The sequence below is a fragment of the Lynx canadensis genome, chromosome D4 (genome assembly GCF_007474595.2).
Source record: "Lynx canadensis isolate LIC74 chromosome D4, mLynCan4.pri.v2, whole genome shotgun sequence".
Classification (NCBI taxonomy): domain Eukaryota; kingdom Metazoa; phylum Chordata; class Mammalia; order Carnivora; family Felidae; genus Lynx; species Lynx canadensis.
In genome coordinates this window covers 26,409,293-26,422,432 of record NC_044315.2, presented here as the reverse complement: position 1 = coordinate 26,422,432, position 13,140 = coordinate 26,409,293, and the positions used below count along the sequence as shown (strand labels likewise).

The 13,140-nt window shown below is 35.2% G+C and overlaps 1 protein-coding gene across 7 annotated transcripts in view; it reads left to right on the top strand.

Moving 5' to 3' along the window:
- The window catches only part of AGTPBP1 (ATP/GTP binding protein 1), a 199,873-nt gene that overhangs the window by 92,229 nt on the left and 94,504 nt on the right, over positions 1-13,140 (top strand). For all 7 annotated transcript variants that reach the window (XR_003964299.1, XM_030293983.1, XM_030293980.1 and 4 more), the window contains exons 9-11: positions 4,892-4,929; positions 8,528-8,736; positions 10,783-10,960. Coding sequence is in view for 6 of the 7 variants with exons in the window: in XM_030293983.1 (XP_030149843.1) it covers positions 4,892-4,929; positions 8,528-8,736; positions 10,783-10,960 (425 nt within the window). In the remaining variant the exon portion in view is untranslated. The remainder of the gene's footprint in view (positions 1-4,891; positions 4,930-8,527; positions 8,737-10,782; positions 10,961-13,140) is intronic.

Below are 13,140 nucleotides of genomic sequence, written 5' to 3'. Positions count from 1 at the left end.
CTCATTCTTTCTACTTTGATTAGCTATGGTTCTTTTATGAGAAAGAGTTTATCCACATCAACTATTTTACCAAATTTTACAAATAAGTTCAGAACATTTCCAGTCTTTCCACTCTTTTTAAATAAAGGTCAAAATATTTCAGCTTTTACCCTTTTAGAAAATGGAGCTGACTTGTGCATATGATTATTCATTAAATATTGTTTGGTGGGATTGTCTTAACTATTTACTTATGCCAGAGATCATACACAGTCCTAGAGCATCTCATGAAATGTAACAAAACAAAGAAAATGGTTGTATCACAATTAGTAAAGCCAACTTACAGAATTGGTGTAGTGTAGTGAGTGGGCTCTGGAGGCAGGCGGAACTGGATTTGCAGGCCATTGACTGGCTCTAGGTACGAAGTAGGTTACCTTACTTAAGCCCCGGTTTCCTGTCTGTAAATGGTAACATGGACCCCTACATCAGAAGTTTGGTTTGAGGATTTAATGAAATGATTCTTTTTTTTTCCTTTTTTTTTTTTGCTTTTTAAATTTTTTAAATGTTATTCTTGAGAGAGAGCAAGTGCGCACACATGAGCAGAGGAGGGGGCAGAGAGAGAGACACACACACACACACAGAATCCAAAGCAGGTTCCAGGCTCTGAGCTGGCAGCACAGAGCCTGACGCAGGGCTGAACCCACAAGCCGCGAGATCATGACCCGAGCTGAAGCAGGACGCTCGACCGAACTGAGCACCAGGCGCCCCGAGATGATTCTTATAATGATCACAGGTGCCTATGAGTGCAGTGTAGTTAGTTTCGATACTAATGTAGTAATGAGGGTGTGAGTGAATTTTAGTACTAAAAGTATATTCCTTTATTTTTAATTTATATGCCCATTTCTTCTCCCCTTGACCTATAAGTACTTTAAAAAAAAAAATTTTTTTTTTAAGGTTTATTCATTTTTCAGAGACAGAGCGTGAGCGGGGGAGGGGCAGAGAGAGGGAGACACAGAATCTGAAACAGGCTCCAGGCCTGAGCTGTCAGCACAGAGCCCACCGTGGGGCCTGAACTCAATGGACGGCGAGATCATGACCTGCGCTGAAGTCGGATGCTTAACTGACTGAGCCACCCAGGCGCTCCTAAGTACCTTTTTAATTATCTTTTATCTCATGTTTTGATCTCATTCTTAAAGTCTACATTAGGCTATTCCTAACCAGTTGCAATCTAATATAAAATGTTCCTAGGAGAAACAGAACATTTCACAAATGTCATTAGAATATCCAATATGGGAATATATCCAAATTATGTAGAAATAGTGGGTATAAACTTCTAAGCAAGGAATAGAGCTACCTAAATTATCCCTTCATTCCTTCCTGTATTTATATTTAAAAACAAAAAAACAAATTTTTACTTTATTTTTACTTTAAAAACATAAACAATTCATTGGCTGAGCATCAGTATCTCGATGTCTTTATCATTTTAATAATCTAGGGTCTCTCCCTTAATTATAAAATTTTGACATATAGACATTTGTTTTGCTGTTCCTTCCTCCTCTGAAATAATGCTCCATGTTTAGAGGAGTAAGATTAGGGTTATTATTTATGTTTGAACGGTAGTGCGGCCCTTGAGGATTTCCTTCCGTTTCCAATTTTAGGTTTTAGTATACACACTGTTAATCCAGAAGGAAGCAACTTAGGCGCAGTGGGTTCTTGAATGTCCCGATAAGGTTTGAGCCCCTAATTTAAAGGAAATGTGACTTCATGAGAACCTGGAGCTAAGCTTTCTTCCTTTACTGCTCCTAAAGGAATAAGCCATAGGCAGCTTTTTAAGCCATTCATTGTTGGTTGTATTATTCTGTTTGGGACATAGGAAGATTGGGAAAATATATGAGGAAGTATAAAATAGTGAAACTGAAAAATTCTAATCAGTTAACATAATATAAACTGTGCATTTCAATAAATCTGTTATTCTAAAATTCTTTTGTAAGTTTATATTATAAATTTGTATGACTTCTCCGTGTCAGAGAATTCCAGAATTTTTTTGTGCTGAAGGTTTAAAAATAACCTTTTAAATACATTTGTAAAAACATCAAGAGGACTTTGCACTGAACTTCATAATTTCTTTTATTTTATTTTTATTTTTTTAAAAACGTTTTTTATTTATTTTTGGGACAGAGCGAGACAGAGGCATGAATGGGGGAGGGGCAGAGAGAGAGGGAGACACAGAATCGGAAACAGGCTCCAGGCTCTGGGCCATCAGCCCAGAGCCCGACGCGGGGCTCGAACCACGGACCGCGAGATCGTGACCTGGCTGAAGTCGGACGCTTAACCGACTGCGCCACCCAGGCGCCCCACTTCTAATTTCTTTTAATGTAGTGCAGCTGTGGAACAAGCATGATGGGCTTTGGCAGCAGAAAGAACTGGGTTCACATCCCAGTTTTGTCAGTATTGAAGAAATAAACATGAACCCAAAACACATGTAATTTAAGGATTAGAAACTGTCAGAGACACTTTTATTTGGTTCAAAGAAAGAAGGACTGTTTCTCTAACAGTACTGTAGGATTTTTATATTTTGAATAAAGACTTAACAGTAGATTAAGTCATTGCAAGTGATTGCAGCTAAGTTGATTGTATTTGTTTCCTAGAACTGTTGTAACAAAGACCTAGGACAAATTTTTTGTCTTCAAATGACAGAAATTTATGGTCTCATAGTTTCTGGAGGCTGGAAGTCCACAATCACCCTTTTGGCAGGGCCACTGCGTCCCTCTGAAACCTTTGTGGAGAATCCTTCCCCGCTTTCTAGCTGGTGGTTTGTTGCAGTCTTTGGTGTTTCTTGGCTTGTAGCTGCCGCTTTTCAATCTTGCCTCTCTCCTCACGTGGTGTTCTCTTCTTGTGTGTCTGTCTTCAGATGTCTCCCCTTTTCTAATCCAATCATGATGGATTAAGGCCACTACTCCAGTATGATCTCATTTAAAACTAATTACACCTGCAGTGACGATGTTTCCAAATAAGGTCACTTTCTGAGGTACTGGGGGGTTAGGATGTCAAACATCTTTTTGGAGGAAACCAGTATTTCTGATTTCATAATTTTCTTTCTCAACAAGAGGCCTGTATTACCATTTTTCATAGCACCTAGTTTTATGGGACCCTAGGCACATTATATTCTGAAATCTTTGGTTTCTTTATCCATAAAATGTGCCAGTTCTATGGACCAGGATTGTTTTAAGAATTAACTAGAAAACACATATATGAGGCACCTATAATAATTTCTGGCACTTATCAGCTCTTCTTTTCTATTTTGTACTTTGTATTGGCATTTCCCTTGGAGTATCCCTTTAGTTCTGTGTTTTAATTTTGACCAATTCAAAGCCATCCTTATTTCTGTTTTACAGTCTTGTGTACATTTATTACGTAATTATGAGGTTATGGAAAGTTTCTTACTGATGATTTAGTGCTATGAAATTCAGTATGTAATTTTATAATTTGCATTTAATTTTAACTCACCATTATGAAAACTTCACATTGTTTTGAGAAAATAACAAGTACGAATTTGTAGCATTTTTTAAAGCATATACTTTTGTTTTCCTTTTTATGAATGTCATCTTAAGCTTTATATCGTTGCTTTATTTGTGTCAATAAACCAAAGTATGGCTGTTAATGAGCATTTATTATAAATGAGCACTTACTCTGTGCCTAGTCCTAGATCATTGCTGCACATTTTACCATGAACCAGTATCCATCCTCAGTCTCCCACTCAGCTGTGCTCTTTACCTTTAAACAAATACTCTGGGCATTCCGTGTTGCCTTTACACTAATGTGTGCAGCTTTTCCTTCATTGCTTTGTTTCTGGTTTTCATTTCTTGAGTAGTTTTTTCACAGGTGTGTACATTCTATCACAGTATCTAGACTGTAAAAGTGTGGAAGAGAGAAGTTTGCTGATTTGATCCCAATGAAGAAACTGGCTACTCTGGGTGTCTAGTAGGCATTCAACAAATGCTTAATGATGAGCGACGTGCTTAAGTTTGACAAAGTGCATATTTTTATGCAAATTAATGATAGTTTTTGAAGTCTTACTAAGAGGTACTGTATGTTGTATGTAGCCTTATATTTTTAAAGTTACTGAAATCAAGTGCCAAGTTTTCAGTAACTTATTTAAAAAAGTATTTGATTCTAGGAATTTTTCCCCAGTGATGTTCTGTGTATTTTTAAAGCTGATATGGCAGTGATTTACTGTGTGTATTTGAGTATTTATGTTCAAAGAAAATATAAGTACTTTTAAGTTTCTGGGCAATTCCTCTGTCCTTTAATAGGCAGTAAGAGTTTTTGAGGTATTAATTAGGTTCATTATTTTCTTTGATGCCTTATGGCTGAAAAATGCTAAACGTCTCATACTTCTCCCCTAACCTCCCAGTTCTAAAAAATAGTTTACATTTGTTATCACTTTAAATATTAGGATTATTGTGTGATAGAGCTAAAATAATTTTTAAGTCAGGTAACTATGAACATCTGTAGAGTTTGTAGTTAAGAATTTTATTTGTGTTAACACTTCTTTAAAATTTTTGTGAATCAAGGCCTCTGATTCTTAATATTGCTATTTTGTGAACTGTCAGGGTCAGATACAAGTACAGTAATTGAGTCTGTTCATCTAATCTCTGATATAAAGACTAATAATGTTGTTAATTTTCTTCCTTAAAATATTTTTTTGGTGCTTGCCTATTAATATTTCAATCTTCCTCCTATTCGATTTAACCTAAAGGGAGAGGTCCATACAGAGAAAGACCATATGTAATTGACTATAACAGATATGACTTTTGGAATAGATAATAATTACTTATCGAAAAGATGTCTGAATTTACTATTGTAGATTAATTTTACTAGTTTTGTTGTTGTTTGTGTTTTCTCACGTTGACAGGGTTGCTTTAGACACTCTTGCTGCATTGCTAAAATCAAGTAGTTTTTAAATACTAGAAATACTAATGATACTATTGTTTCCAAGTATTCTACTATGTTAAAGAAACTCGAAATGTAGATTTATGTCTGTAGTTATAAAGCTGGTTTGTGATAATGAAATGTCAAGTTGCTTTTTTCATATGGTTGATCGATATATGTCCTAGCTATGTCATTTCATGTTTATTGAGCTATTATATATTATAGTTCAGTACAGTTATGGAATTTTTTTCAAGTACATGGGGTTCCTTTTTTATAAGTTCATTATGTAAACATAAAATCTTGTCAACAGAAGAAAGTAATATGTGAATATTACCTAAGTATTGTCTTTTAAAAAGTGAAGGTAACATGGTATTGAGGATATTTACTATGAAAATATTTCGAACAACTACTGTCTCTACTATATCAAACACACGATTTTCATGTAGAAACCTCCTATTAGAAATTTTATTTCTATCAAATTCAAGTTTATATCATTAAAAAGTGACTTAATGTAAATTTACAGTTTGCTAAATTCATTTACAAACTAAAGCAACTGTTTTCTGATCTTCAGAATTTAAGCATTTGGAGTAAATGTGTCTCATGATACAGTTCCTTTGGAAAGTAATTTATCTACATTATATATTTTCTCTAAGATACTCAGTATCTGCTTTTTAATTAGTAATTTTTGTTAGCACTTCCAGTCTCTTTGCTTGACTAAATTAACATTTTGACCACAGTAACATTTAGTCCTAAGGATATGTGTGGTGGCTTTCTATCTTATTTTCCCCCAAAACTGTCTAATCAAGGGTACGATTAGGTTGCCTTTAGATTTGAATGACCAGAGTTGTTCATTTGAACAGTAGCAAATGATTAATTGTTTGAAAATCTGGTGTTTGGTAATGATTTATTTAAAAAGTCACTTAGGTGGTTAGTATTACATACCAGAGAATATAAAATTCAGTTAACCGTTTATCTTTGAAATGAAATGTGTAGTACTCAATTAGATTAGCCATGTAGCTTTATTTCCATATTGATAGGATAAACTTTAGACCAAGATCAGAATACTTGGGTTAATTTCAAAGATAGTTGTAGCCTTGCTTTGTTGTGCCCTGACTTTGTGGTTCAAATTGTTATTTAAAGATTCATTTTTAAATTAATATAGGCATATGTTTTTGATTTAGAATAGATTAAAATAGCTATTAAAACCGAAGCTTACTAATTTTCAGAATCACTGATGACAAAATCACTAAGTCAGTAAAAACTAAAGCCCTCATAAGTTCCAATTATTTGTAGGAATTGGTTAAGATGACTGAAATCTGTATCTTCCATTTTAAACGTATTCTTCCTTTTACTCCCTCTTCCTTCAAGGGACTATGGTGGGCAAACATATCCTTTTACCCCATCAGGTAAAAATGTGACCGACCAGTGGGATGAGTCTAGTTCCTATCTAACATGTTTTCATATGGCACATAGCACTAGAAGGATAGTGCACACGCATATTTTTAAATGCATATTTAGTAGCACACTGCATGTTTTTAAATGCGCTGTGGCATTTTGGAACTTCTTACCCATTGATTTTTTTTTTTTTTTTTAACTGCTTTTTTTGGAGGGCGCAGTAATTACTTTAAAAGGGTAAATGAGATTACGTAATAAGCCTGAGTGAGTGTAAAGCAAAGAACCTGGATTCATGCCCAGTGCAGAATGACAGGCACTTGGGTGCCATCGCTAGAGTATAGATGAGATGCTGCAGTCTGAAGGGGAACCTGAATTTCTTTTAACCAGAGAGGGAAGAAGAGGCATAGGCTGATTTTGAATTAGGTATCCTGAACACATGAATAAAAAGCCCTTTACTAAACTTTTTAGTTGTGCTCAGTTGCAGATTGCAGATAGCTCTGTTCACTTCTCTTCACTCAGCACCTGTGTTTGAATTATGGGCAGGTTTCTTATTTGATCTTTATAAAGAATTTAAATTATTCATATAAATACCATTTAGGCTGTTGGGAATTCTAGTGGAAACCACGTTTTGTAATAGGTGTTACAGTGATCATAATGTCTTGTAAGAAAAATCGTATTCACAGACAGTAAACGAAAGGAAAGGCTTATATATTCCAGGTGGTGTAAACAAAGTATGTATTCCCTTAAAGTACACGAAACTCCTGTTAGTCAAAACTATTGAACTGATTTTGTAAATAGCCACAGCTTTGGCCGACAAACTCTTCAAGACACAATAGAGGTTTTTAAAGCTTTTACACAAGAAGGCTTCACTCCCCACATGAATTTCTTCCAGCTCTCTAATGCCTTCTGATAGGGCATTAATAAGTTTGTTGATCTCAGTATCTTTATGTTTTAGGTACGTATTAGCACATTTGGAAGCTGTAGTAATTCTTTCAGGTAACTAAAAGCAGCAGAACATTACTGTTATCTTAGTGCCTATGCCATGAGGCAGGCGGTAAACTTAGGAAGAGATTGGAATTTCTTTGTAATTAAAGAAGCTAAGTAATTAAATAATTAAATACCAACCAATCAATGGGTTGGTATTCCACATTATTTGTGCTCTTATCAATGGCCTACCTATGTGGTGATGGGTGGCTCAGGATGTTGCTATGATAGGATTCCCCTACTGCTATTCTAGTGAAATGTACCCTTTTGGTTAATAATCTAAAATAGTAACACTTTAAAAATAATAAAGTAGATCAACTTTGTAGATTTCTGTTAATTCTACCCCAGTAAAAGTGACCATTTACAAAAAAGCTCTTTAATGTAGTTTTTATTACATTAAACAATTAATGATCAGAAAGCAGTAATGTGCTCCTTACATTTCATTTACTAAAAGTTGTGTAAGTATTTTTTTTTTTTTCTTTTGAGAGAGAGATAGAGAGCAAACAGGGGAGGGGCAGAGAGAGAGGGAGACAGAATCCCAAGCAGGCTCTGTGCTGTCAGTGCAGACCCAAGGTGGGGTTCGAACTCAGGAACTGTGAGATCATGACTGAGCTGCAGTTGAGTCTGATGTTTAATTGGCTGAGCCACCCAGGCGCTCCCAAGTTGTATAAGTATTTTTAACTTACCATTGTTATTGCATGGATATTTATATAGTTGTGGGGGTAATTGAAGCAGTTGATTTCATTGGAAACACATATAGATTGTAATACTGTATTATAGTATTAATTGAAGCTACAATCCGTGGAGTAATTTCAGTGGAAACACAAGGTTTATGATAGGACTTACAATAATGATAATGTCTTTTAACAAAATCATACTCACAGCTAGTAAGGTAAGGGCTTATATATTCACTGTAATCAAAGTTGGTTTAAGTTTTAAACTACATGAAACTTTAGTATTCATGTTTAAAAAGATGTAGCCCTAATTGTATTAAAGATATTTTGATATTTATTAACCATAAAACACTATATTGGGCAGGTTTCTGGAAAATGTAGTCATCTGAACCTTTTATTTTGTTAGATAAAAAGACTAAATGTGTGGCTCCTACATATTTTTTCTTTTTGGAAAAAAAGTTGTAAGAACTCCTTACAAGATTGTAGCGGTATTTTTGATTTGATTTATTCAAACAGTTTCTCTTGTCATTTAAAAAATATTCTTTCTCAATTTTCTTTTGTTAAAGAAACAAACGCCAGGAGAGCTGTAGACAGAGGATATGTCCAAGTCCTTTTAACAATTTATGTAGATTGGCACCGCCATGATAACCGGCATAGAAACATGCTCATTCGGAAAGGAATTTTACAGAGTTTAAAAAGTGTTACAAACATCAAGTTGGGAAGAAAAGCATTTATAGATGCCAATGGGATGAAAATTCTCTATAACACTTCACAAGTGAGTTTTTTGTTTTCTTCCTGGTTATGTGTTAATATTTCGTTCTTAAGAAAGTTAGTATTTCTATAAATACTCACAAAAGTATGATAAATATGTTTAAGAAAAAAATCTGAAAACCAAAAGGTGCAGTCATTTCTCACGTGACCTCACAGTGAGTTGGAGAAAGTGCCCGGTGCATATCTCCACAATATGAGATTTTTTCCTCATAGGTAAAAAGGACGATGTATGTCTAAATCCATCCACCGGGCAGGAAGGGACTCCATATAGCCATGTTTTCTAAGATGTGCAGTTGACTGTACTCAGTTTTGCATGTTCCCCTCATAAGGTATTTATGGATCCTTTACAGCTGGTAAGATAGTTCTGTTGCCTCTGAGTGCTGTCAATGTCTTCCTTCTGGATAGAGCATTTTTACATAGAGAAGGTACAAAAGTGAACCCTGGAGTTAGGAATCCTAGTCCTGCCAGCCAGCTTAACCATAAACCTTCTTGACAAAAGGCTTAGCAAGAGGACTGTCAGCTCTGGGCAATGGGGATGTTACAGTGCAACCCTTTTGTTTTTAGAAGGTTGTAATTATTAGAAAGAAATCTGACTTTTTGAAAATTGCAGCCATTATCTTGGTTGTGCCCTCTTGGTCTTACACACAAGTCTCTTTCTACGTGGCAGTAGTTAAGATATCTGAACACACGATTTGCGTTTACCCTAAGCTTTTTCTTTTCCACATCAATCATGCACTTGTATTTACTATTCCTAATATAGACAGTGATGGATAATTGGTATATTAGGAAGATTTGAGTGGCTTTGTTTATGTCACTTAACATGTCTGAGCCTTAATCTCTCATCTGTTCTACAGGCTAGATGTGAAAATTTGTATTGAAAATTTTATGGGATATCAAAGTGCTATCTAAATGCCAGCTGTCAGTAATAATAATAATAATAGTGTTATATGTTACAGATTCAAATTCCCTGTTCATTAGCCCTTCTCAAGATCAGATACCAGGACAGCAAATTAAAACTATTGAAACTTAAAACTGTGGTATTCAGGCTACTTGTTTTTTTATAAGCTGAAGAGCCAGCTTATTGGAGGTGCTATTGTATGATAACTGATACAGTTCTGAGACAGGCTTAGCTAATGCACATTCCTTTTTATTTCTTACACCTTCCTCTCTTACTGTGTTTTTTACTTAATGCTTTTTTTTCCTTCTTCCCTTACATTAAAAAGAATTTTTATTTTATGCCCTAGGCTTGCTAAGTAAATATAAATATTTATATTTATAAATTTTACTCATAAATATTACTTGGCACAGTAGCCCCCCCTTATCTGTGGGGGATACATTCCAAGACCCCCTGGCTTAGATGACTGAAACCTGAGACAGTACTCAACCTTATATATATGATGTGTTTTTTCCTATACTATACATACCTATCATGAAGTTTACTACTTAGGCCCAGTAAGAGATTAACAACTAATAATAAAATAGAACAACTACAACAATATACTGTAATAAAAAGTGAATGTGGTCCCTCTCTCTCAGAATATCTTACTGTACTGCACTCATCTGTCTTAGGATGACATGAGATGATAAAATGCCTGTGTGATGAGATGAAGGGAGGTGAGTGATGTAGTTATGTCGTGTTGTAGCATTAGGGCTAATATTGACCTTCTGACAGTTGACCTTAGGTCAGAAGGAAGATCATTGGCTCTGGACCAGACTTGACCATGGGTAACTGAAACCAGGGGTAAAAAGGGGTTGATATACTTCAGTGACTTTGGTGCCAAAGATGGTACTGATTTTTGCTTAGTTAAAATATTTTGAGAAAAGTATTAACTAAATTTGCCATATGAAGTTCTTATTTATGAAGAGACCCTTCTGAATAGCCAAAGCTATTTTATAATAAAAAAAAATACTTTTTTTTTTTGTGATATTTGTCTCTTGAAATTTATTGATGTATTACTTTATGAAGTAATGTAAAATTGGTTCAGTTACTCACCAAAGGCATATTACCTTTTTTCTTTTCTCTTTCTTTTTTTGTTTTCTTAAAAAACAGGAATGTTTGGCAGTTAGGACCCTTGATCCTCTTGTCAACACCTCCAGTCTAATAATGAGGAAGTGTTTTCCTAAAAATCGCCTGCCACTCCCAACGATTAAAAGTTCTTTCCATTTCCAGTTGCCAGTTATTCCTGTGACTGGGCCTGTGGCCCAGCTTTACAGTTTACCCCCTGAAGGTAAGATGACATATTTACTGCTGGCTTTCAGTGGTTCTTGGAATTGTGTGACTGTTGACTTTTTATTTCTTGTTTCTAGTTCCTCAATAAAAGAAGGCCTACATACACACAGTAAACTTTCATATATGTTTTAGTTAAATATTTCTTTAAATGTAAGAAATTGAAGTCTGATAATTAAGGGAAGTAGTGTGGATATTACATTTATGTAAATTCGAATTTGAAAAATTTATGCATTACATATAGGAGCACTATTTCATAGTTTAAATAAATTTTCAAAGGATAAGAACGTAACATTAAATGTTTAGGTAATTATATTTGGGCCTACGTTTATAACTTTTTGATGAGCCTTCATTCTTTTAAAGTCAAGAATACCTAATCGCCAAAAATGTTATGGTTTATGCTAAGTAAAACTTGCACATGACTTACCCGAGTGAAAATAATGAAATGATCAGAAGTTGGCTGTTTGTCGTTTTCAGTACAATGCTGAGAACATAGTAAAAGAAGTAAGAGTTTAATTTCTTAATGTGGGGAAAAAGATTTTTTTGGGGGGGTTAAGACCTAGCAAAATGGAAAAGAGAATGTAGTCTAGGCTATTGATAGAATTTCTAAAGTATTTTCTTGTCAGTTACTTTTTTGCAAAAACAAATGGAAGATGTTTTATATTTAAAAGCAATTACTTGAAATAAATGATTTAAGAGAATTTCCAGGTAATTATAATTAATTTTATTATTCTTGATATATATTTATTAGTGGTATATGCCACAGAGTATACTGTTAAGATATTATTTAAAAAAACATTTTATTATTAAAGTACAAGTTTAGTCCACACAAAATATCAAAATGGATTACTCAGAAACTTCCTTTAAAAGGTTTAAAAATCTACAACTAAGTCAGGGACTTGAGTAAGACCGTGAAGTGAAAACAGTTAATTTCTCTTTCCCATTGCATTTTAAATTACCACAGACTTTAAAAATAGGGTAAGAGCTGTACCAAAAGTGAAAACAAGGTAAAAGAAGCATTCTTATGAAACAAACAGAACATGCATGGGCGCCTGGATGGCTCAGTCCCTTAAGTGACTGCCTCTTGATCTCAGCTCAGGTCTTGATCTTAGGGTCATGAGTTCAGGCCCCACGTTGGGCTCTGCACTGGGCGTGAAGCCTACTTAAAAAAACAAAACAAAACAACTCAAAATCAAATATGGAACATGCAACAAACATGGTGGAGATACGAATATATTAAAGAAGAGCATCAACTCCCTACTCAGCCTTCTGTAAATGCAACTTCTCAGACTCCAAGTTGAGGTGCCAGTAGCACCTATTTGGAGGGACAGTCAAGGAGCAGTTAGAATCCTTTTCTGTCCTGTATCTCAGTGTAGAATTACAGGGGTTTAAGTGGTGGTTGCAACTGGTAGAAAGCTGGGGAGACTTCTGTCGATATAGCAGGTAGTAACACTGGGAGGAGGATAGGATATAGGGTACACCCCATAGTGTTCTTTATTCAGTGTCCAGAATAATCACATAGGTTGAGAAAACTGACTTCTAGTGCAGTGAATTCAGCAAACATGGGGAAAAAATGACACAGAGATGATATTTTCCTGAGGGCTCCTTTTCTTTTTCATCTCAGACTAATGGATCACTAAAGTAGAAATGGACATTTACATTGACTAACAAGCCTTCGTGATTAAGATGTGAGAGGAGGGTTTTAACAGCAACTGTTCAGACACAAGGAAAATACCTTCTTTCTGTTTACCATTTTTTTTCATGTATCAGGCTTAATTATGTTTATCACAGTTTTCATTACTTTTTTTTTTATGTTTATTCTTGAGAGAGAGAGAAAGAGCATGAGTGGGGCAAGTGCAGAGAGAGGGAGACACAGAATCCGAAGCAGGCTGCAGGCTCCTGGCTCAGGGCTGTCAGCGCAGAACCCGACGCGGGGCTCGAATTCACGAACCACGAGATCATGACCTGAGCCGAAGTCGGGCACTTAACTAACTGAGCCACCCAGGCACCCACAGTTTTCATTATTTTTTACCTTCCTCAGGTAGAATATAAGTTCCATGAGGATAGGACTGTTGTTTTTTCCCTTCATTTTATCCTCAGCATCTATTAGACACAGATTGTGTGCATGTAACATTTGTTGATGAAGGAACTGAGCTGACCTTGAGACTTAGTCTCTAGAAC